General features: G+C 41.9%; 1 protein-coding gene across 4 annotated transcripts in view; it reads left to right on the top strand.

The window, feature by feature from the left end:
* Window positions 1-25,531, top strand: part of EVI5 (ecotropic viral integration site 5) — a 134,819-nt gene that overhangs the window by 50,420 nt on the left and 58,868 nt on the right. For all 4 annotated transcript variants that reach the window (XM_063428396.1, XM_063428397.1, XM_063428395.1 and 1 more), the window contains 7 exons: window positions 7,527-7,719; window positions 9,298-9,522; window positions 13,219-13,293; window positions 16,832-16,957; window positions 17,065-17,208; window positions 17,910-17,999; window positions 21,743-21,840. In XM_063428396.1, coding sequence (XP_063284466.1) covers window positions 7,527-7,719; window positions 9,298-9,522; window positions 13,219-13,293; window positions 16,832-16,957; window positions 17,065-17,208; window positions 17,910-17,999; window positions 21,743-21,840 — 951 coding nt within the window. The remainder of the gene's footprint in view (window positions 1-7,526; window positions 7,720-9,297; window positions 9,523-13,218; window positions 13,294-16,831; window positions 16,958-17,064; window positions 17,209-17,909; window positions 18,000-21,742; window positions 21,841-25,531) is intronic.

Here is a 25,531-nt window from a genome sequence, read left to right as displayed (position 1 = left end):
AGTGCAGGGGTGCTCAAAAGGCAGATCCACAGATGATGTTGTAGAACTACAACTCCCATGATGCTTTGCTTGCCTTCAGAATGGGTGGGTGTAAGGTGGGATGGGGATGTGGTGTGTGCAGTGGGTGCATAGGGGCTGTACAAAAAAGCATTCCTGGGGAGTGATATAGTTGCTTTTTATATTTATAGTGAAGGGCTTGACAAATTTGCTTGAAATCTAGGAGCCAGCTAAAAAAAAATTAGGAGCCAGATTTTTCAACGTCAAAAATACAATTCTTAAAGGGACACTATTTTCATTAGATCGACTACAGCTTAATGTAGTTGTTCTGGACTCTATATACTATCCCTGCACGCTTTTAAATGTAAACACTGACTTTTCAGACTAAAGGCAGGGTTTACATTGCTGTCTGGTAACACCTCTAGTGACTGTCACTCAGGTGGCATCTAGAAGTGCTTCTCCTGCACTCTGCAGGAGAGGAGCTGGCAGGAAGTAATGTCACTTCCTATCCCACAGACCCCGCCTTCTCCTCTAGTACAGACCATCCCTTCCTGCAGAGCCCCGCAACCTATCGCTGGAATGTGTGTGAGGAATTATGACTTTCTGGCTGGGGAGATCTCTGAGCTGTTCAGCCAGGTCCCTGACTGCCTTGGGCCTTCGGTCTATGAATGTTATGCCTGAGTGGTTTGTCTTCCCCTGATCTAGAGTACATGTTTGCAGTATTTACAACCTCCATCCTACAACCGGAGGGGGCAAAGTAAGCAAAAAAATTTGTGCTGATAGCAAGCGTCATGTTTGAGGATATCTTAGATGTTGCGAGTTCTGAATATCTATGCTCCATTCACACCCAGCACAGGACTAGTCAACGCTCTGTTTTGGGGCTATAAGAATTTGTGTTTTTTTTTTTTTTAATCATTCTTTATTTGTCGGATTTTTTGTGTATTTAAGTAAACATATCGATATTCGGGAGAGGGGGTACAGAAAAGAAAAGAGGGAAAGGGTTGGGGTGGGGGTATAACATTTGCATCCGATCAGATTTGTACCATCGCAGGGTACGCATAAGAATATTATAATGCAAGCAATGGTATACAGTGATGTATCGGTATTGATTGGTGGTCAGGAATCCATGCGTTCATTCTCGCTCTTTTGGGAGCCAGTAATTGTGTAAACCTAAAGACAACCCCCCCCACCGCGACGATATTGGTAAAGGGGGGGGGGTGGGGGTCTGGTCAGGTCGTGAGTCCAGCCAGGGTTAGAGTGTCTAGTCCCGTCGGGGACGTTGTTTGGTTCCTGTCTGTCGCGTCCGTCGGGGGTGATCCGTTTAGGGTTGCGTCAGGGGGCTTGCCTGGTTGATCGCCCAGTTGGTATTGGGTGGTGAGGGTGTTGGGGACTCGTGCTGAGGGTAGTCCTGCTGTAGATCCAGATGTCGGGTTTGTCCGTCTCTAGTCGTTTGTGATTAGGCTGTGCGTGGTCCCTACTGTGCCCCCTCTGTAGGGTCGAAGTAATGGTCTGTATTTGTCGGGTTCGGTAACTTGTATGTTGGTGGGGTGGTCGTCTGTGCGTCCCTCTGATGCGTGGGTGTGCTGTGTGTCTGTTGGTGTTGTGTTAGGGGACGTCATGACGGTGGGTTTAGGTAGGTGGGTTGATATCCCTACAGGTGGTCTTATGTGGGTGTGTTGGGATATAGGAAGGGGTTACAGCCTGTGGACCGCCCGGGGCGTCGGGCCCCCCCGCCCGGGCCCCGGGAGGGCCTAGGGTGAGTAATGTGGAGTATGAGTTTTGTGGTGAGCCAGTGTTGTGGTGGAGTGTTGGCGGTTCAGTCTATACTGATGATGTTAATCGTGTCCCTGTCTGTGTGTGCGGGTCACCAGGGGATAGTCGTGTCCCCCTCCAGCCATGGGTCCCATATTTTGTGGAACTGTTTAGGGGTGTCTCGGATTAGTGCCGTCAATTTGTCCATTTGCGAGCACTCTACAATTTTTCGTGTGATCATGTCTTGTGGTGGGATACGGGGCGTGGACCAGAGTTCTGCAATTGATCTGCGGATGGCCAGTGCGATACGGGCAATTAGTTTGTTTTCTGATCTTGTGAATGGTTCTATGGGTTTGGATAGCAACAGGGCCCAAGGGTCCACCGGGCACGGTTTGTGTAACAGTTTGGTGATTAATTGGGTGGCGCTTTGCCACAGCGGGCGGAGTTTCGGGCATGTCCACCAGCAGTGTAGGAATGTCCCCGTTTCCCCGCACTGTTTCCAGCATGTGTTAGTCGGCGTCTGGTGCATGGTGGCTAGGCGTTGTGGTGTGAGGTACCACCGGAATAGCATTTTATATGCTTGTTCTGAGTGGGTTACGCATATGGACACTGAGGCTATTGCCTCCCAGATGTCGGGCCAGTCCGTCGATTCAGTTGGTGGGCCTAGGTCTCTTTCCCATGCTAAAATGTATGGGAGGGAGCGTTGTGTGGGGTGGTTGGCGATGGTCATGTATAGGTCTGATATTTGGCCTTTTCTGTTTGGGCGGGTTGTGCAGTCACGTTCGAATTTGGTGAGCGGAGCTGTTCCCGCTTGCTTGATGCTCGGTGTAGCCGCGAAGCTTCGCAGTTGGATATACCTGAAGTGGTCAAATGTTGTCAGGGAAGAAGATTCTGGGATGTCCGCGAATTGGATGGTTTCGGTGCCCTGATAGAGGTGTCCTATTCTGGATATATCTCTTTGCTCAAAGTTGGCAAAGTGTTTGGGGGTGAGACCTGGGGGGAACAGCTTGTTCCTCCAGATGGGGGTCATCGGGGATAGGAAAGAGGAGAGGTCATATTTGTCCCTCGTCTTGTCCCACAGGTCCAGTGCGTGGTTAATCGCGGGAGCTGTTGGCGGTGGTAGGGGTCTATGAGGTCTGGGTGTCCACATGTATAGGGACGGGTGGTCGCGTCCAAAGATCAGGTGTTCCAGGTCCACCCATCTCTTCTTTCCAGGCGGGATATGCCATTGCTGGATCTGGGCTAAATGTGCTGCCGTATGGTAGTGTAAAAAGTTAGGTAGGCCCAGACCTCCTGTTTTCTTTGGCACGTATAGTGTGCTCCTTCGCACCCTTGGTCTATGTCCGTTCCATATGAACGTGTCAATAGCTGATTGGAGGGCTTTGAAGTCTGGTTTATGTAGCGGGATGGGTAGGGTTTGGAAGAGGTAGAGGAACCTAGGGAGGAGATTCATCTTAATGGAGGTCACGCGCCCTATCCATGATATCCCCAGGGGTCTCCATTTGATGAGGTCCTCGTGTGCTTTAAGGAGTATGGGAGTGTAGTTCTTGGCATATAGGGAGGAGACGTCAGCTGGCAATTGGATTCCGAGGTAGGAAATAGCCAGGTGGCAGATCCTAAGTGGGAATGTTTGGCGTAACCTTTCTAGGCTCGCGGGGTCTAACTGCACGGGAAGGAGTTCAGATTTGTTTAAATTGAGCTTGTAGCCCGAGATGTCGGAGTATTCCTGTACGATGCTTAGAAAGTGCCCTAGGGAGTGTTCCGGGTTGGTCAGCGTCAGGAGAATGTCGTCGGCGTACGCCGAGATCTTGAATGTCTCCCCCCGTACAGTGATCCCCTCCACCTCCCCGCTGGCTCGCACCGCCTGGAGTAAGGGTTCCAGGGAGAGGGCAAACAACAGGGGTGATAGAGGGCACCCCTGGCGTGTGCCGTTGGTAATGGGAAAGCGCGGGGGCGGAATGTGGGGCAGTAGGAGTGCCCCTTGAGGATCGTGGTATACCGCCTGCAAGAATGAGGTGAATTCCGGCGGTAGTCCTATGTGCGTTAGGGTGTGGTGTAAAAAGGGCCATGTCAGGCGGTCAAAGGCCTTTTCGGCGTCGAGTGATATTACTGCAGTTGGAGTTTGTCTATGGTTAGCGAGCCATATAAGGTCCACCGCTCGTCGAGTGTTGTCCGCGGCCTGTCTGTGGGGGATAAATCCCACTTGATCTGGGTGGATCAGGGATTCTAGGTACGGGTTCAGTCTATTTGCCATGACCTTAGTCATGAGTTTGAGGTCCACGTTAAGTAGAGATATTGGCCTATAGTGAGAGGGTTCTAGGTGGTCCTTACCGGGTTTGGGCAGGAGGCAGATGTTCGCGCTAGTCATATCCGGTGGGAGGGTTTCTCCCCTAAGTGTAGCGTTAAATACCCTGCACAGGTGGGGGAGCAGTAGTGGGCTAAATTCCTTATAATATAAGGCAGAGTAGCCATCTGGGCCCGGGCTTTTGTTGGGCTTGAAGGAGCCTAGGGCTAACGCCATCTCTTCCACCGTCACATCTCGCCCCATTGAGGCCTTTGCCTCCTGGGTCATCGTGGGTAGGGACACGTCGTTCAGGAATTTATCTATACGGGCGTGTAAGGAGTCTGGGTTGTTCTGGGAAAGAATTTGTGTTTAAAGAATGTTTTATTCTCAAATGTATTTCTTGTATGTCTTGAGGAGGGGGGGAATTTTCCCAGGGTTCCCATACCTTGTGAAAGGTTTTTAAGGTGCCCCTTACTCTAGCTGTCAGGTCATCCATCAGATGGACTTATTTTATTCTACTGATGACCCCCGAGAGGGGTGGTGTATTTGGCCGAAGCCAATCGGATGCTACAGCCCTCCTGGCTGCCAAAGTGATCTTATGTAGTAGCTTTTGTTCCTGCCTAGTCCAACCGTCCAGGGTCATGCTTAAAAGGAATAGCCAAGGGTCCAGGTCTGGAGATCTGCCAAAGACCTGTGTCAATAGTGCCTGTATCTGCTTCCAGAATGTGATTATCTGCGGGCATTCCCACCACATGTGGACATACCTCCCTCCCAGGCCGCACCCCCTCCAGCACATGTCTGTAGGAGTCTTGTGCATTTTGGTATAGTTTAACTGGGGTGGTGTACCAGCGAAGCATTGTTTTTATGGACTGTTCCTGGAGTGTGACGAACACCGACGAGGCGTGGTTTGCCTCCCAGATCTCTTGCCACTCTATGCCTTCCAGCGTGTCTCCTAGGTCCCTTTCCCATTGATCCGTATCGGCTAATTTACCCCAGTTACTAGCTTCTGAACAGAGGTGGGCGTACATGAGCATTATCATGCCCTTGGGTATTGTTTCTTGGAGACATATGCGTTCAAAGAACGTCAACTGTTTCCGGGCCGCCATTTTTATATGAGCCAGATTCGCAAAGTCTCTAATCTGCACGTATCTAAAGAAATCTGCCGGGGTGAGATGGCCCCGCTGTCTTAATGTGTCAAAGGCGATGACATCCGTTCCCTCAAATAGTTGGCAGATGCGTTGGAGCTCTATCCTTTCTAAATTCCTGGCGTCCCTTGCTATCATACCTGGGGGGGAAGGCCGTATTGCGTAAGTATGGCATAATTGGGGACGGGTCCGATGCTAACCGTTATTTAAGTTTAAAGGTGTCCCATATCTGTAGGGAATTGAGTATGGCTGGGCACGTGACTCTGATCTCAGGTCTGTGTGTTCTTTGGGTACCCACATTAGAAGCTGTGGGAGGTCGGCTCCCGTCATGAGTGATTCTACATCAGCCCATTTGCGATCCCCCAGAGGGGAGTGCCACATCGCCGCCTCAGTTGTGTAGCTATGTAGTAGAAATAGATGTGCGGGAGACCCAACCCCCCTCTCGGACGTGGCCTGTGTAGGATATATCTAGATATTATGTGTCTTTTGTTCTGCCATATAAAAGCGCCAATCGCCCGCTGTAGGGGTTGCAGGGAGGCTTTTGTGACGCGAATGGGGAGCGCTTGGAACATAAATAAAATTCTGGGCAATATGTTCATTTTAACGGCATGGATGCGACCCATCCATGAGATGGGCCTATCCACCCATGTCTCCATTTCCCGCACTAGCTGCTTTATTAAGGGTGCGTAGTTTTGGTCGTAGAGTTTTTCTGGCTTAGCCGTCAGGCGAACTCCAAGATATGAGTGCCTGCCGTTCGATTTGTAAGTGGTAGGTCTCCTGTATCAAGTAGACAGTGGCTGCCGGTACCTCTATTGGGAGGGCGCCCGATTTCTCCATGTTGGCCTTGTACCCAGAGTTGGCCCGAATGTATTCAATACCTCTTGTAAGGCCTCCATTGACTTCACGGGGCTGGTTAAAGCTAAGAGCACATCATCCGCATAGGCTGATACCAGGAACTCGCGACCCCCCACCCCAACTCCCCGTACGCTTGGGTGGCTCCTTAGTGCCTGTAAAAGGGGTTCTAGGGAGAGCACAAACAGTAGAGGCGAGAGGGGACATCCCTGCCTCGTACCGTTGGAAAGCGTGAAGGGTCGGAGCCGAGCCCCCGAGATCTTCACCTGCGCTCTAACATTGGTATACATTGCTCGTAAGACGGTCATGAACTGGTCGGGGAACCCTAGGTGGGTCAGCAGGGTGAACAAGTATGGCCATGTCACACGGTCGAAAGCTTTTTCCGCGTCGAGCGACACGAACAGCGTCAGGGTTTTTGTAACCACCTGTCTCCATATCAAATCTATGTTTCTGCCGGTGTTTTCGAATAGCTGTCTGTGCGGTACAAAACCAACCTGGTCTGCGTCTATTAGAGATGCTAGGAATGGGTTAAGGCGTTCTGCTTGCATTTTTGGTAGGATTTTCATGTCGTGGTTTATGAGGGAAATGGGCCGATAACTCCCAGGGGACAGGGGTTCTTTATCTGGTTATGGCAGTAGGATGATGGTGGCCAGGGACATGTCCTGGTCAAATGTATAATTTTAAAGTGTGATTAGGAGTAATTTTGGCTTTGATCCAAAACAAAAAAACTAGACAGAAAGTAAACATGGGGAATGAAAAGCTTTATTAGATTGTTAGTGTGGGGGGAAAAACGTTTTCTGCAGTGCTATACAGTGGGTCACTGAGCGTATATTTTAGCTGACGGAGAGCGAGAATTGAGTACTTTAAAAAAAAAAAAAAATGTAATTAATTAAACACGCTTAAGCATCCTTTGATTCAGAGTACTTAATAATATATAGCAATTACTCCTATATCTATCTATATATCTAATATGTCTCATACTGGAAAGCACAGACTCACACCTTTTTATTTGCTATTTGTACCACTATTAACCAAAGTTCTATGCAAGACCTCTGAACTTGCAATCTAAAGCAATGTTATGCATCGAGAGAAGAGATGGGCACAACAGCAGTTAAATGATTATGGTATAAATACAGTATTTGCCCACAATTTAATTTAAACCAATGGGAATATGCAGCAATATACAACAACAGTGGAAAGAGTTAAATGGAGAATAGTTTTAAGGTATCTGTTTTTATACTGTCGTATTGAGATGTACTCCTGTTGAACAGACATCCGATTCTGTTTACAATAAACCGCATTACAAATTTCTCACCATGTAATAAGTGAATATTGCTCTTGATTTGTCCTCTAAATCATGGGCTATAGATTTTGTTTTTTAAACCAAAGAGCTCACTATGTGTAAATAATACAGAGTCTTGGAATTCATCCAGTAATACGGCACAAGGAGATAAAGTACCATCCAAGCTATAACTGATTACGGATTTTATTTACAGGTTGCTGGAGATAGACAGTAAATCCTTGCGCTCCGTCAATGGGTCACGAAGAAACAGCGGTTCCTCGCTGGTGTCTAGCTCTTCGGCCTCCAGTAATCTCAGCCATCACCAAGAAGAGGATTCCTGGTTGCTCTGGGGTCGAATTGTTAATGAATGGGAGGAAGTCTACAAGAAGAAAGAAAAACAAATCAAGGTATTAGTTTGCATGATCTATAGTTTGTTTTGTTAATTGGCTCCTAATTGTATCTATACATTGTGCAAGCCAAGTGGTTAGCCAACATGGAGGTGTATTCAAGAGTAAATATATCTTATAAGTGTATGTAAACATTTGCTGTGCCAGGGTGCCAAACGTCCGTGCCAGTTCTATACGGGAAGTCTTGGAGCAGATGCTTGTTGATAAGACCAGCTGTAATAGACTCATGTTGTGTCCCTCGCATGATGCAGCATTTGTAGACTGGCACCAGTAGGTTTGGAGATTTCTCAAACGATTGGAAACCAAGGCTGTTATAAATGCTTATTTCTGCATGCCTGTCCTTCTTATGCTCTTATCACACCATACTAAAGGCTTGACACGTTCAGTGAATTGTGGAGGATGGGTAGCAGCTTTGTAAATCTTTCTCTGATATATATATATATATATATATATATATTTTTTTTTTTAAATAAATATACCATCATTGAAACAAATTATCTATCTTACTAAACGCTTTAAAGCACGACTTGACAAATGTTTGCACAATATAAGATAAGCCAGTATGAGGTTTCTGTCTTGGCTGACATATTGTGACATATCCAGACCAGTCAGTCATACAATGGCAATGCATGTATTAGATTTAAATAATGGCATCAATGGTTTGTGGAGGCAAAACCTCTGGATTGCTTTATATTCTGCCAATACATCATTCAACATTCTGTATCTTTTCATATATAAAAAAACAAGAGTTTGTCAAGTACACACACACATTTTATTTATTAATTTTGCTAGGGAAGCACCGGAAACCTCTGGATGGCTAGAGATTAATGGGAGACAGTAGAGAGGGAAGATGCAGCATTCTGTCCGTGGTGGCTGGTGGGAGCAGACTGAGTATTTATGAGTTCTGATAGCTGAAACCACTTCCAAATGTTATTCCTCTCCCATGCAGCATTAACTGTGTCAGGAGACAATACAATATCATATCATATCATCACAGAGCTTTGAACCAGGTTACAGCATAAGACCGTTTTTGTAGCATGAAGAGGCAGCTATCTCGCTGTCCTACAGAGTGTAGGGGTCAATCGCGGAAATATTTTTTGGGGAGGCAAATTCCGGGCACCTAGCCCCATTTCTCTGACGATCTGGATTTGTCAAGCCTTGGATTATTGGGTAAATTGTACTATCTTTCAGAGTGCTTCTAAATTTTATGTTTTTTGAAGAAAAAAATAAATTGTTACATTCCGTGCCCTTTTTACACAGCTGTTAAGCCCAAGTCCCTTTATAACCACAATATCATGTGCCTGAAAGTTAAAAAATGAGACGAAAACAAGCTGTTCCTGTTTCCTCTGAAATCTGTTTGGGCGATATATCTACTCTGTGTAATTCATACGAAAGTGAGTGGCCGTCGCATGCACATTCCTTGGGTGCATTTTAATGTAATGTGTTCTGGATAAAGAAATAGGAGTTGAGATAAGCTGTGTTGATAGGAAACTCTGATTGCTTGCACAAACTCTCAAGCAAGAGCTGTATTCTTATGAAAACCCTGACAGTCTTTACAATCTTTTATTTTGTTTATAGGAGCTTGTAAGAAAAGGCATCCCACACCACTTCCGAGCGATTGTATGGCAACTGTTATGCAATGCCCAAAATATGCCAATAAAAGACCAGTATTCCGATCTCCTAAAAATGACTTCACCGTGTGAAAAGCTCATCAGAAGAGATATTGCCCGGACATATCCAGAACACGATTTCTTTAAAGAGAAAGATAGCCTGGGACAAGAAGTTTTATTTAATGTCATGAAGGTTGGTATATATATCCGTTCAAGACATATGTAAATATATTATTAGCAGAACGTATAGTATTTGGGCAGGACATGTCTGAAAAGGTAAATCATTTGACCGCAGTAGATCACTGCTTACATTTGTCACCAAGACCAGTTCTACTTCTATTCCTGTTCTATTCAAACTAAAAATATTTGCGTGTGTTCCCCATTGTGTTCCTGTATTTTAGTGCCCAGGAAATGCTAAAAATAATCAGAAGATATATGTGAATGCTTTATTTTTTATTTTTTTTCCTTTGCTATCTGATAAGAGCATGAGCAGAAAGTGCAATCCTATATTTCCTAGAAAGGTTGTGAAACGAGCATCTACAACTAAAACTTCTCAGATGGTCCGCAGCGATATTTAAAATGGTAGCCCTGGGGCTAAGTGATAAAATGTAGCAGTAAGCAGTTTGCAAGTTTCCTCTAAAATTCCTCTCATTGTTCTTGAAAGTAACTGTGTGCAGGTCTGTAATCTCTGCAGTCTGGGTGTAAATCAGGCTTGCGTAATGCACAAGGGGGACTCTCTGAATCTTCTGCAGCTGACAAACGTACAGGAACAATATAATAGAAAAAACTGACACTAAATATAAACACTCTGTGTCATGAGGGGATTGATTATTATTACAGATATAACAAGCTGATGTGACTGGATCAGATACATTGTACACTTGGTCAAAATTGAATAAGTTTGCATTCTTTAAATAGTAGTACTTTATGGTTCGTATATAGAGCAGGATTTAAATAATTACCATGTCCTGGGTAAAGGAGAAAAGTATCAGCCTCGCAACTGGGACTCCAATAAACGTGTCGGCTATGTATTTTGTGAAACCAACTTTTCTAATGAAGGTATGAAACTGACTGCAACAGTGTGCTGTGCGACTGGAGTTAGTGAGCTGAAATATCTGCTTGCTAATTGTATCAGATGACATGTCTTTAAAGAATCATAACCTCACAGTGTGTGCAGTAGATGCTGATTGTAATGGAGATGCAGTGGTGAAACTAATGTAGAGAGGGCAAGAAAATGTGTTGGGCCCCCACTTTTGCAAAGGTTGCCAAAAGATAGATCCCCATCTGCTGTACAACTCCCACGATGCTATCCTAGCTGGGCATCTACCATATGACCATCCTTGCAGGGTTGCATTTGTGAGCCGTGTTTTTGCGTTTGAATGTAGTCATGTTTTTGTATGGAGTAGGTTTGTCTGTATGTGCATGTAGGGGTGTATTTGTGTACACCTTTGCCACTGGAATTCTATGTAATGTTTGCGTTTAAACACAGGGGTGTATTTGTATGTAGTGTTAGCTTTTAAATACATATGTACTTTTGTGTGTAGTGTTGGTGCTTGAGTGAACGAGTGTTTGTATATAGTTTTTGTCTTTGTTAGCAAGGATGTGTTTACATGTAGTGTTGACGTTTAATTGCTGGGATGTATGCACATATATACTCATAAATATTTATACAGATGCACATATGTATTGAGACACTGACACACACACACACACACACACACATGTCATAATTTTTATATTTTTAGCCATCCTTCTGCTAGCATACATTTCATGTGCAGGATGGTGGCTTGCTTGGGGTCCTGCTGCTAGCTGAGTTTGATGGGAGTATGGAGCTGGCTGGAGCTGACGCTCAGCCGTCTCCTCCTCCCCGTGCAGACTCTCTATATGAAGCTGCCTGCAAATACTACAGGGGCCCGGTCGAGCTGTTAAAGGGCCATTGCGCCTGACAGAGCCCCTCTTTACCATCTCCTCAGTGTCTACTGATGGGTATTTCTAATCTTTTCAGGTACTGTCCTAAAAATGCATCCGTCTGGTTGTATTAGAATGAATTTCACAGAATCCTTCTAATTGACAATACTTCTTGACTGAAGGGTTGCAAAAAATGTCAGAAGGTTAAAATATCTCCTAAACGGCGACATACAACTATGAGGATCTTTGATTTTGTGATTTAGACATTACCCTTCATTTACTGGGGATCCTACAAATAAATGTCTGAGGGAGAACAAAATCTCCAGAAAATACATGAATTACTGCGGCTATTAGATCTAGAGCCTCGGAATCTGGCGTTTAGACGTAAAGGTGTAAATCAGTTGGTACAGACAATAAACCACTTTAGTTCTAGTGTCCTGTTTCCTAAAAGCAGTTGGCACATAATCATTGTAATATAAAATGATGCCCCTCGAAAGTAACACACTCGCTTGAGAAAGTAGTGGAACTGCTGGGACACAATGTTTGGCTACTGGAAGACACATGCTTCTTTTAATAAAGCCTAATTATTAAGGTGACGCTCAAAACGCCACAATATCTTTTTGTAGTAATTACAGTGTGAGCAATCTTTGAGTGCTGTCCCTCATTTTTTTGTTAAGTTATAAATGTATTGCTTATATGTGGGCGTGGTTAGTTATTACAATGTAAATATAGAGATTATTAGTTGTGTGTTAGGCAGGGCATGCTAGAATATTGGGTATGTATGTGAGATTATGTGAAAGTGTGTCCAATTCAGGTTTGGTGGAGCCGAGCACGCTCTCCCTCACATGCAAGCATTGTATATATACTTCCAAACCTCCTCTGTCCATGAGAAAGATAAAGTGAATATGGGAGTTGTTTATACTTGGCAGAGTTTATGGCAGTCAGAAACCTAAATACATCACGGACTCTAGTGCTTATGGTGTTTTGAGTATCTTTGTTAACATGAATCTTTCTGTATAGCAATATAACTAATTGGCAAGACCATATTAACCTGATGGTCACTTTGCTAGTTGCTGTGGGAGTACTGTAAACCGAGATTACTCCAAGCTCCATAACCCCATTGTTTTAGAATGACGTAACTTCTTACATGGGGTGCACGGAGCACTGCTCCCCACCGCCTCTACCTCCGATGGAGAGCTGGAAGCTACTTATCAGGAGCTTCCATTGGCTCCCTTGAGTTAAGCCATGCAGTGCAGGTTTAAGTCAAAGGCTGACAACATCAGCAGATCGCTCTCAGACAATAAACAAGGTCCTGCAAAACCTGGCTTAGCTCAGAGCTTTCAGCTGACCCCAGGCAAGTCAAGCATTTCTAAAATGGGGGACCCTGGCACCATAACCACAACATTTTGTAGTAGTTATGGTGGTTGGAGTGTACCTTGAAAGCATTTTCACCTGAAAATGTTTTTTTGTTTTTTTTATCCAATTAAATTAATAATGCAAGTAGATTGATAAAGGTTTGATCTGTTCAAGCAGTAAGATATTTAGCCGAATTAACTCTTTCGAAATGCCAGTTTTTCAATGTGGAGTTAGCCATCTTGAAGTATTTAAACCCTTGGTGACACTTAATTTAAAAAATAAATAAATAAGCGCTACAGAGGAGATGTGATGTCAGCAGCCAATCCGTGTGATTTGCAGAGCAGCTCCCAGGATTCCACTGTGCACAAAGCATGAAATGGTTCTCTTTGAATTCTCTGAGAGATGCTGTGGTCCCGATGTTTGCTGGAAATAGTTTTTTTGATCTTTATATATGGAGGATAAATATCTGCTGCACAGATTTAAAATTGGTCAACACCAAGTATATGAATACTTTTTAAAATGATATATGATGGTGCACAGACTATTACTGATAACAGAAATGCATTAGGTAATGCACAGCCTTTCTTTATGCAACTAATATCATGTTTAATTTATTTGTTTTAAGGCTTATTCCCTAGTGGATCGTGAAGTTGGCTATTGCCAAGGAAGCGCTTTTATCGTAGGCCTTCTTCTCATGCAGGTAAGTTCACATGCAATATAAAGAACATCTCGAGATTTTCTGTTCTACAATCTATATATAATCATCACACAGGGCTCAGAATTTCCACTAGTCTTTGCGAGTTAAAATTCTATCCTGGTGAGTAAAAAATTCACCCCTAATGAGTATGCCAGGTACCCTCCATGCCTATTGGGGCAAGTAACTTTTCAGGCCTGGCTAATGGCGGAGAACTTGCCAATCAAAGCCCTTCTATCACCAATTTACAGTTTTCATTGCAAGAACTGATTTGTTTTACTCGAGTAGCATATGAGAACTAGACAGTACAGTGGGTTAACAGCCTTATTGTTTGCGCAATGTGTGGGTTGCTTTGATTATTGAAGGTTCTGTTAGTATATACAAGTTCTAAGATGTTGTTCCCAAGGTTTGAAGTTACTGGCAGACTCCTGAATTCAGATTCCATTAATTTGTTAATCGCAGATGTGTGTGTGCTGTTACAGTTTCAGGAAGGGAGTACAGCACAGGAAGTGCTAGGGAATAATTATGCTTTATTTGCAACAAAAGCTGCCAGAAGGCACAAGTCAGAGTTTTGCAGAAGTGAGCTTAAATAACTCAAAAGGTACAAAAGATGCTTTGATGTTTTACCGTAGTTTTCTATGAACAAATTGACATATTTTTTTTATTTTTTTTTAATTTTTGTATTTTTTTTGGACAAGTTAAATGTCTGTATCCAAATGTGTCTTTATTTTACTATTTCTACTATGGGGGTTCAATAAGTTAAGGGAGGTACATAAGAAACCTAGTTTAAAGCAACTAAGACACGTGATTGGAGAGTGGCAGTTTAACAGTCTAAGGCCCGCTAGATCAATCCTAAAGGATCTCGGCCAAACATGTATTAGACTGTATTCAACCTTCTTCTAAAGACTGATGGATATAATCATATCACTTCTGAAAGACCCCAATTTATTTGTTCCATGTTCGATTTTTGTTACCTGTCATTTTATAGAAGTGGCTCTTAAACATAGAGCATTTGTGTGCCTGATTGGTAGAATAAAGTTTTTTAACAAGCACTTGGAATGAAAGCAGATCCCATAGACTGCTTTGAGAAAAAGTAAATTTTTTAATCGGATAAAGGAAGACTTGAAATTGCTCTAGTTACTATGCTACGTGTGCCCTCGGACGCCATGCCCTTATTTAATATCAAAACATTTAGGAAGCCTAGGTATGTATTAGCCCAGCACTCTCCAACAATCATTTGTCGTTCAAATTGGAGAAAATTGACATTCCTAATATGAAAGTTTCAATTCTGAGATATCCGTGTGGCTGAGATCGGGGCCTGTCCATTGGCTATAGAAGGCCCTCAGTTTGTATCAAACTGTTCTTAAGTGGTTTAACATTACACCACATTGGTTATGCTGCCCAATGTTCCCTTTTAATATTAGTACCAGGACGCCATTGCAAAGGATTTGTACTTTTAACTATTTTAATACAGATGATTATTGTAAAGGAACTTTCATTTAAGCTCCATTAAGTCATTACTAATATATAACACTTCAGAGGGGAAAGTGGTTTAAAGCTGTGAGTGGCTTTGCAAGCTATTTTATCGCAGGAAAGTAAAAGACTGCTAACCCGCTAGAGATAAGGACTGAAGCATAAGGGGCGGGGGGAAGGGGCTTCAAATTTGTATCCACTTAGACAAGAAGCTAGCACAAACAGAACTTCAAAAAAAGGGCAGCTATGCATTATCTTGAAGGGGAACAGTTTGGTTTTAGAGGAGTGTTTTAGGGTTCTTTCATACATGTAAAATTTACTCTGGTGTTTTTTTTTTCCCTTTTTCTTTTAGTTTATGTAATTTACATTAATAAAATACAATGACTTTGAAGCTTGCTTCTAAAAAGGCACTGACAGGGCAATTCATGCAAATGAACCTTTACCATGGTATGCTGGGATTGTGTCAGTGCATTTCCTTCGCTTTCATTGGAATCCCAGCATATTGACCCAGGTCATAGATTATTTCTTGTTTTTGAGGTTAAATTGAGTATTCAAGGCTTGTTTACTTAAAAAAAGCAAAGCCAAACCACATTATATTAAAGCAACCTTTTAGAATAAATACCCTATCAGTGCTCTTTAGAAGGTAGGTATGATAAACCAGATTGTAGGCTTATTAAAAGGAAAACCTATAAAATGATTGTAGTTGTATACTTTATTTACTGGATGCTGAGTTACTGGTTTCTTAAATCCACCAATCTGTCTTTAATCATAATGTAATGTAGGTACATTCCTTTAGAATAGAAAGGAGGTTAATATTTGCGAAAGAATGGAACTAAAACCATAATTATGAACTTCATCAAGTGCAAGAAGAGTCATGACAGTTAATGGGGAGGTACACAAACTAACACAAACTAGTTAATTCACAAAACTTGGACATCAAAGGGAATTCTGAACAAATTGAAGACTAAAATAACAATAATTCAATTCCAAGTAACCAGTTTTCAATTTGTCTGTTTTGGCCAAAATTTGAAATGCACTTTAATTCTCAGAGTCCGTACTATTCCTTTCGTTGAACTATTTAGCCATTTGGAGAACTGATATTGATGTTATTACCCTGTGAAGTTGTACTCGTTTTATGGATCTTGGAGAGATGAAAAGGTTCAGTTGACTCGCCTATGACTTTTAGAACAGGCTTTATAAACATGACCACAGGAGCACTAACCAATGAGCTATCTCTCCAGCTTCACGTGTGTTTGTTTTGTACATGCATTCTGTTCAAGGGTTAGAATTATGAAAACATGATTATAATCAAAGTTAGGATAAACCCACATTGGAGCTACCCAGATATCACATTGGATGATGCAGACCTATTTTTACGATCTAGTCATTTTTGTAGGAAATGGACTGTTTTAGCAGCAAGTAGTAAAAAGCTTGTAAATGCTGAAAACATTGTATACTGGATGTTCACTGTATTTTGTCTATTACTGTCATATTGGATGTACTTTAACTCTTAAACTACAATTTCACTGATTACGGGCTACATGGCAAGTTATCATGGTAATTGTAGTTTAACATTTGTGGATCTACAGAATGATTACTACTTATGTAGTAGTCGCACTTGTGTACCAAGCTTATTTAATAATACTGTGTGGTTTTATTTGTTTTTGTTTCTGTTTTGGCAGTGATTTACAAGCATGATAGTAAGAATTTTGTTGAGACAGCTGGTTAGTGAAATCTTTTGAGTCCTTTGCGTTATACAGTAGCATTAGTCGGACTGTATCAAAATCAATTTATTTAGGAATTGGTATCATGGATGCTCTCACTCTCTTGTCTAAGGAACAATTTTAAGTGTCTATTATTTTTGTTTTCTTTATTTACTGTAACTTATTTAATTAAAATCGCTTGCAGCATGGGGGGGCGGGGGCTTTTAGGGGGAAGTAATTTTTTTGTTTTTAATATTTTTTTTTAAATAAAAGGTTATACTTATCATTAATATTGATTATTCTGCCTTGAATTCTAATATCGATATATCTGTCAATGCTAAGCTAGAATTGTTTTTGTTGTTCCATAGATGCCGGAGGAGGAGGCTTTTTGTGTGTTTGTTAAATTAATGCAAGACTATCGACTTCGGGAGCTGTTTAAACCAAGCATGGCTGAGCTAGGCCTGTGCATGTATCAGTTTGAATGCATGATCCAGGTAAGAAACACTATCTTCACTGCGAAAAATAATAATGTACCTTTTTTTTTTTTATTGTCACCTTAACAATTTTTTAAATGTTTGTTCTAAATCTCTCTTCCTTTCAGGAGCAGCTTCCCGAACTTTATGTGCACTTTCAGGCTCAGAGTTTCCATACGTCTATGTATGCGTCCTCTTGGTTCCTCACTATTTTTTTAACAAGTTTCCCACTACCAGTTGCCACCAGGATATTCGATATCTTTATGTCTGAGGTTAGTAGTTTTCCATGAATATATAACTTCAAACCTGTGTTCTGTTAATCCTATTGGGCCGTCATGCCAGCTCGGAGCACGTGCGTGCACTCTAAACCGGGGAGGGCGTGGAAAAAGAGAGCAGTAGAAGATTTTTTAAATATATATATATTTTTAAATATGTATATATATATATATATCTCTGCCCCCTTGATAAAATCTGACCACATTAACGACCGATGTTCATTTTGCTCAGAATTGATATGTATTGATAATTCATAGCAAAATTTCTGGCTACCCAAGTCTTGTGTGCTGGGAGTTTAACTAGCCCCGGGAACACAATTGCAAATATCTCTGTATGTGTCGCGTTTCATACAAATCACGGAAGTGGTTATGGTGGTTGGAGTAATCCTTTAAGTTTATTTGATAGGGTTTGGCTTCATATTTTTGCTGTATTTTTTTTCACAATCAAACTTCTTTAAAAAATGGGAGACTCTGTTCTGCTATAAAAATGTGTACTAAAGATAAATACAGAGCGTTTTTGATGCCAAAAATTATAAAATGTACTTCAGTTGTGCTGGTGTCCCTGTAAATATTTATATAGAAAAACTAAAAGCATCCATTTATATATATATATATAATATAAAAAAAATTGAGACAAATCTCGTTTTAAATTACATGCATTTCTCAAAAGAAAAAATCTAAATCAAATACCTCTTCAGGGTTTGGAGATCGTATTCCGGGCTGGGCTAGCTGTTCTCCAAATGAATCAGACTGAGCTAATGCAGCTTGATATGGAAGGAATGTTACAGGTAAGCAATATTTTAGCATTGATTGCCACAAAGCGTTAAAAATCTCAATTGGTACTTTGAAAATACATTACACTGATCAACCACAACATTAAAGGAACACTATAGTCACCTAAATTACTTTAGCTAAATAAAGCTGTTTTAGTGTATAGATCATTCCCCTGCAATTTCACTGCTCAATTCACTGTCATTTAGGAGTTAAATCACTTTGTTTCTGTTTACGCAGCCCTAGCCACACCTCCCCTGACTATGATTGACAGAGCCTGCATGAAAAAAAAAAACTGGTTTCACTTTCAAACAGATGTAATTTACCTTAAATAATTGTATCTCAAGCTCTAAATTGAACTTTAATCACATACAGGAGGCTCTTGTAGGGTCTAGCAAGCTATTAACATAGCAGGGGATAAGAAAATCTTAATTAAACAGAACTTGCAATAAAGAAAGCCTAAATAGGGCTCTCTATACAGGAAGTGTTTATGGAAGGCTGTGCAAGTCACATGCAGGGAGGTGTGACTAGGGTTCATAAACAAAGGGATTTAACTCCTAAATGGCAGAGGATTGAGCAGTGAGGCTGCAGGGGCATGTTCTATACACCAAAACTGCTTCATTAAGCTGAAGTTGTTCAGGTGACTATAGTGTCCCTTTAAAACCACATGCCTAATATTGCGTAGGTCCTACTCGTGCTGCCAAAACCGCTTTGATGCATCGTGGCATGGATTCCTCAAGACCTTTGAACATGTCCTGTGGTATCTGGCACACACACAGACATACTGACGTGCACACACACACACACACACACACACACACACACAGACATACTGACGCGCACACACACACACACACAGACATACTGACGTGCGCGCACACACACACACACACACACACACACACACACACACAGACATACAGACATACTGACGCGCGCACACAGACACACAGACATACTGGCGCGCGCACACACACACACACACAGACATACTGACGCGCGCGCGCACACACACACAGACATACTGATGCGCGCGCACACACACACACACACACACACAGACATACTGACGCGCGCGCACACACACACAGACATACTGACGCGCGCGCACACACAATTTCCACTGTTAAACCCACCCTCCAGGAGATGGTAGGGATGGATGAGAGTTGAGAACAGACATCAGCTGACAGGAGGTTCCTCAGGACTTAAGGAGAATGTAGCTGGGGCTGTTGGCTAATGGGGCTTTTAAGAACAAGTAAGAAAAGGTGGTAATGTGAGAGAAAATTGAGTGTTATATAGATATGACACTGTGCATGCATCAGAAAAACTATGAGGGTATTGCTTGCTACATGCGTGGGAGAATTAGCCCACTGGAATAGCCCAAGGGAGGACTCAATTGAAATACATCTTGAGGCTACTGAGATCAAGGGTGGGTTAATTGGAATGTTGAAGTCCCCAACAATTAGAGAAGGAATTGATCTTCTAGAAATGCTACCTCTGCATAAGGCTTCGGCTGCAAAACTTGATACTTCTGAGTCCTGAGTGGAAACATGTTAGGGGCACCGTCTGTAAAATTAATACTGTAGGAAAGCAATTGAAAAATTAAGACCTAAATTAATAAAATAATTAACCGGTAAGTAGATCTTTCAGAAATGGTACCTCTGCATAAGGCTTTGGCTGCAAGACTGTAGTTCTGAGTCTTTAGTGCAGACTTATAAATATGTTAAATTGCAGTTCCAGAACAGAACTCTGAGGGACACCACTTACCACTTTTGTCCAGGTTGAAAATGTACCTTTTAATGAGAACTTTCTGTCCTGTGTCTTTAAGCCAGTGTTCTACACAAGCACAATAATTTTCATGTAGACTAATTCATTTTGGTTTGAACACTAACCTATTGTGTAGAACCATATAAAACACTGTGGCAAAATCGACTGCAACACCCTGATCGATACTTATACTTCTTCGTAGAATGCAATTAAGTTAGTTTGACCCATGTTTAATAAAACCATGCTGATTTTTGCTAATCATTATTATCCCTTAATAACCTTTCAAATACTTTCCCAGCCAAAGAAGTTAAGCTCACAAATCTATGTTATCCAGGCAAATATTTAGAATTTTTTTTTTTTTTTGAACATGGGAACCACATTCGCCCTCCTTCAACACTCTGGTACAATTCCTGAAAGAAAAGAATCCTAAAAGATTAAAATCAGAAGTTCACTTATTCCACACTTAGCTCCTTAAGTACTCATGGGTGAATACCATCAGGCTCAAGGGTTTTGTTTACATTGATTTTCTTTAGTTGCTGCAGCACCTCTTCTTGAGTCCTCCAATCACAACTTTTCTGCAAGCTTTTTTGCAGCAATCATTTGTATACTGATAATAAACAGTTTTAAAAAATGTCTGTCTTCATTAACTGATTCAGAGATAAAGGATAACGCACTCTCACGGTGAAAACTAGGTGCATCAAAGACCGGGTTGGCAAAACCCAATTTAGTAGATATAAGTAGAAAGTTGGTACAGGCACTCAAGGTTTCTTCAGAAAGGCAGATTTATTGAAAACTGAATGTGCAACGTTTCGACCTACACAGAGGCCTTTGTCAAATTTTCATTAATCTGCCTTTTTGAAGAAACATTGAGTGCCTGGAATTTCTTTCCATTTGTAACTGACTTCATGAACGAACACACCCATCTCTGTTTTCAGTGTACCTAAACTTTTTTTAATTTATTTTGTATTTTTATTTTTTTTTTGTCAATTCTTTATTTTGGTGATGACAGTTACATTGCGACCGGTATGCATTGTGTGGCTTGCGCAGAAGCCCGATGGTGTCTTGGTAACCGTCTGATTTTTATTTTTTTTCGTAACATGTATATCATGCATAAAAGACATACAAAAATTAAGCATAATAAATGTAATCAACATATGTCACGTATTCTTATTGTATGAGGATAAGTGATCCGTTTTGCGTGTTGCTGTGTGTATGCGTCGGCTGTGTATTTTTTATTTTTATTTATGTACTTTAAAAAAAAAGTTTTTGCTCTCTTTGGCTATCACTTTTTAATTTTTGAACTTGGCCTATCTAATCGCCTTTTTTGCATGCATTTTGGCTTTCTTATATGCCTCTGTTTAAATGCTTTTAATGCCTTTTTTCTTTAATTTCTTGGCTTACCTTCCACTAAGCCACATGGGTTTCTATTTATTTTTTATATTTATTACCCAATGATACATACTGAGAAGTGTACATTTCTATTATGTGTTAAACTCTTTTTGTGCAGCATTTCAAATTCAAATGCTGCACATACAGACCACAGGCACAGGCACCATGGCCACTCAAAAAATCAACAAAGTGATCATGGTGATTGGAGTAACTCTTGATGGGAAAATCCTCTTGATGTTGTAGAGCACTGGTTCTCGGTGCGCAACAACAGTTCAGGGTTTGGGCATTTCCCAGGAGATGGTGTGAGACGGTCAATGGGTAGAAGCATGGGCCAGAAAGCTTGTTCTGTTATCAGCCAAATAAATTACTGCAAGATTCAGATCAATAACTTATATACCACTAAATTACTATTAATAAAAGCATCATTAATATGTATTAACAAATATTCATTTTGTCTGCACAATGTTTGCTGTTACATGTGAACAGTATTTAGAAGAAATGTCCCTTATTGATATGTGTGAGCTTCATACTACTACTTATCTTTTGCTGTTTTTCTTTTTCTTTTTCTTTTTTTTTCTTAACGCTATATTAATTTCATTTTCAGCACTTTCAAAAAGTCATTCCACATCAGTTTGATGGGGGTCCAGACAAACTAATCCAAGCTTCTTATCAAGTCAAGTACAATGCAAAAAAGATGAAAAAGTAAGAATGAACATGCTAGTTTATTTTATTTTTGTACATGTTTAATATAGACTCACATTCTGTTAAACTATTTTAGATATCCTTCTGAGTGAGCAGCTTGTAACCGTTTAAGTTTACAAAACTTTCATCCCTGTAAGACAAAGTGGAGATTATGAATCTGATCAGTTCTTGTATTTAAAGGACCACTATAGTGCCAGGAAAACAAACTCGTTTTCCTGGCACTATAGTGTTAATAGGACCCCCTCACCCTCATGGCCCCCCTTCCACCGGGCTGAAGGGGGAGGAAGGGGTTAAAGGCTTACCTTTCTCCAGCGCTGGGGATTCTCCTCCTCCTTCCGACGTCATCGGCTGAATGCGCATGCACGGCAAGAGCCGTGTGCGCATTCAGTCAGTCCATAGGAAAGCATTCTCAATGCTTTCCTATGGACGCTGGTGTCTTCTCACTGTGAGAAGCGCCTCTAACGGCTGGCTGAATAGCTTGAAAAATGTGTCTCCAGACAAGGTTGGCCATCGCAAACCTTGAGGTCTCAGAAATTCTTCTCGTAATACTTGGCTTCTGGTCTCATAATAGATTAAATCATTCATAATGTAACCTTTTTGAAGCCTGTCGGAGCCAGGGAAACGGGACACCAAGCGCGGCCTACCAAAGTTGGAGCCGGGGAGAGGCGGCCGCTCTCTCAGACACCAGACCCCCTAAACGACTTGGCTGGTCTCCCCCTTTGGACCGGTGGGGGATATCCCGATCACCACTAGACAAGCGGATCAGGACTGCTGACTGCAGAAACGCCAGACTGCCGAGGCACATCCAAGATGGCCGCTCAGCAAGGGCCAAGGATGGCCGGCACAAGTATCAAACCATCCACTCATCACATGGAAAATTTCAATCGGCTCTGCAAGAGCTTCTGGACAACACTATGTCACCGAGGAGTGTACTGCATCCGAGCAGCCAGAGTGATCGCCACGTGGATCCGCCCTGCGACCCAGTAGACGCCATTACAGGTACCCAGTCCAAGCCTCCAGGGCGGCCATGCAGGCACCACAAATCATCACAGCGGGACATAACGCCATGCCACCTGGACTCACGCACTTGCTCCCACACACATAGAAGCAGGACCAATGAGCAACCTCTACAGCCACACTGCATACACAACCAAAGAACCCCAGACAAGCGAGGCACAACTCTTCACCCTGAGGGGATGGCAGATCACAGCATGGCTGTACAAGAGGATGCTTTCCACAAAAACGCTAGAGATGGAACCAAGCCCAGGGGCTCCGCCGAGCAGCGAGTTCTGCATGGACACAGTAAGTATTTGCTACTGATGCCCGAAACAGGCATAGGCTGATGGTCTCCTTACCAGCACGCCACAGCCCTCATCCTGGGCCCAAAAGCTGTGGCTCACATACCCCCCACACCCGGTGACCACATGATAGATATCTATGTTTGCATTGTTTACTTTAATTTCACTCACTCTGGCGATATTAATACACCTGTCTCACAACCCAGTGGTATCCTGTCTCATGTAGTTGAGGATGCAGTAACACACCCGGTCTGTCTTTATAATATATGCCTCAGCTGCATTGCTCCAGACTCCATCTATCTACATTGTACTTAAACGTGTGTTTCATAGTATTTGCATACAACCTCATATCTTGTCCGAGCTATCAAACAGACTAACTATGGAAGCACATCAACGGCATCGGATGAAGGTTTGCAGCTGCCCGCGTTCCGGCTATCAGCCCGCTCACAGTGGGGGACTTAACCGGTTGAACGCCAAGAGCAACAACCGTACCTCTTTGTTTAACTTGATATGTTCATTTGATATGTTCAATTAGTTTGTCTCATAGTTAATTCTTCTTTTATAATTCTCTCTCTCACATTTTTTAAGCACGTGTAAAATACCTTAACTTCTCTGCTGTGGTCCCTCACTAGTCCTGCACCACTCACTCTCACGAAGCACCTACCAATAGGTACCGCCTCACCTGAATAGGCAACATTACATGCCAAACGCCCAACACACACTCGCAGTTATTGAATAAGGTGTACGCTACATAACAAACATTTGAGGACTCGCGCTCGAGCTACCGAACACCAAACGCTAGCTCGACCAAGCCCAAACAGTAGTTAGAAAACACTACCGTGCTTAACTAACACCCTATGCAGCCAGCCTTGGCGACACTAAGCTTAGCATGCCAAGCCTTCTCCGACACCTAAGCTAACTATTTAGCAGACTCTCATGCCTCATATGTACAAACCTAATAGTACTTGTTGCAAGTTTAAATCAAATGTCCTGCTATGCTTTTCTAGACAATATTGTTCATATTTACCATCCTAGATGTAACTGCCTAGCTTAAACCTAGCATGTTACCTACTCTCTAAAAATGTGCTGAATCTGCAAATGTCACACCAATGCTTTATCGTGTATCACACTAAGACGACTTACCAATGTTGTTGTGACATTGTGACCATCCCGGTACTCATTCAAAAGCACAACAAAAATAAAGAATTAAAAAAAAAAAAAAAAAAAATATGTTGGAGCAACAACACCAAAAAAAAAAGCGTTATTTATATTATCCAAAGAACAGAAGTCGGTATTGGAAACAAAGAAGGCCTTTTTCCACATTTACACCAACTCTATGAAATAATTCTAGGATATTGTTTACATACTAGTTATTCATTGGAAGTTTGGAGATCAGCCTTGCCTTCCTAAAATCCTAGTAGTGGAATTAATTTTACTGAAAAAGTACTGTCGTGCTGAATACCTCTTGACACTTTCAGATTGGCACATCTCTCAACTAAAGACAGAGTGGTTCTGGTTTGAGTTGCGAAAAGCCAGAGGGTCTTTACCAGCTATGTTCATGCTAGATTCTCAGTTGTTTGAACTGTACTTCATATATGATGGATGGTCCCCAGATTGAGCCTCGTTGGACCACTATTCATGGCACTGTTGCTGATTTGGTTGGACCTGGTTTATCCTTCCAACCTGAACCTTGCATAACAGCCACTCAAATTTCAGAATACAAAAAAAAAAAAAAACACCAGCTAAATACAGCAAAAGCTCCTCATATTATTTTGGAAACCGTGGACGATGCCCACACTCTAGCAGTGGAAAGCCAAAGTTGATGAGATCTTTAGCATGGATCTCTCAATAGCTATTTGATAAAGGAGGTCCGACAAATGTGGATCCCCAAGGTGCTCAGACAAATTTTTGTTGACGGAGGTCCCTCTTAAATTTGAGAGTGATTCCCTGGTTTGAACATGGTCAGTCCCTGCTGCGACAGCTCATGTTCTCACCTTTTCCTATGGGTGTATGCCCTTTTCAATGCTCTTTTACCACTGTTTTCTTTACATTAGAGTATCACTTTCCATGTCTTCCGTTGTAGAGTCTTTCTATCTACATAGTATGATTTAGATCCATCAAAACCTACTCTCTACTTGTCTTGTGTGTATATGTTGCACAATGTGGTCAACGTGATCTTTTGAAAATGGCTTTCATTGTACTGTATATTTTAAGAATTGTGTAGAATGGGCTAGGAATTGGCAAATTATAGACCAAAATATATAGACCAAAATTTACTGTTTTGCCAAATGTGTTACATTTTTTTCATTTGCCAGTACAGTTGTATTGGGCTAAAACCTTTTTTTTTTTTTTCTTTTTTTTCTCAATAACAAACATGTTGCGGTTCCTTTATA

Source organism: Pelobates fuscus, chromosome 7 (genome assembly GCF_036172605.1).
Source record: "Pelobates fuscus isolate aPelFus1 chromosome 7, aPelFus1.pri, whole genome shotgun sequence".
In the NCBI taxonomy this organism is placed as follows: Eukaryota; Metazoa; Chordata; class Amphibia; order Anura; family Pelobatidae; genus Pelobates; species Pelobates fuscus.
The sequence above is the reverse complement of the archived record's forward strand: the minus strand, read 5'-3'. Positions and strand labels throughout refer to the sequence as shown.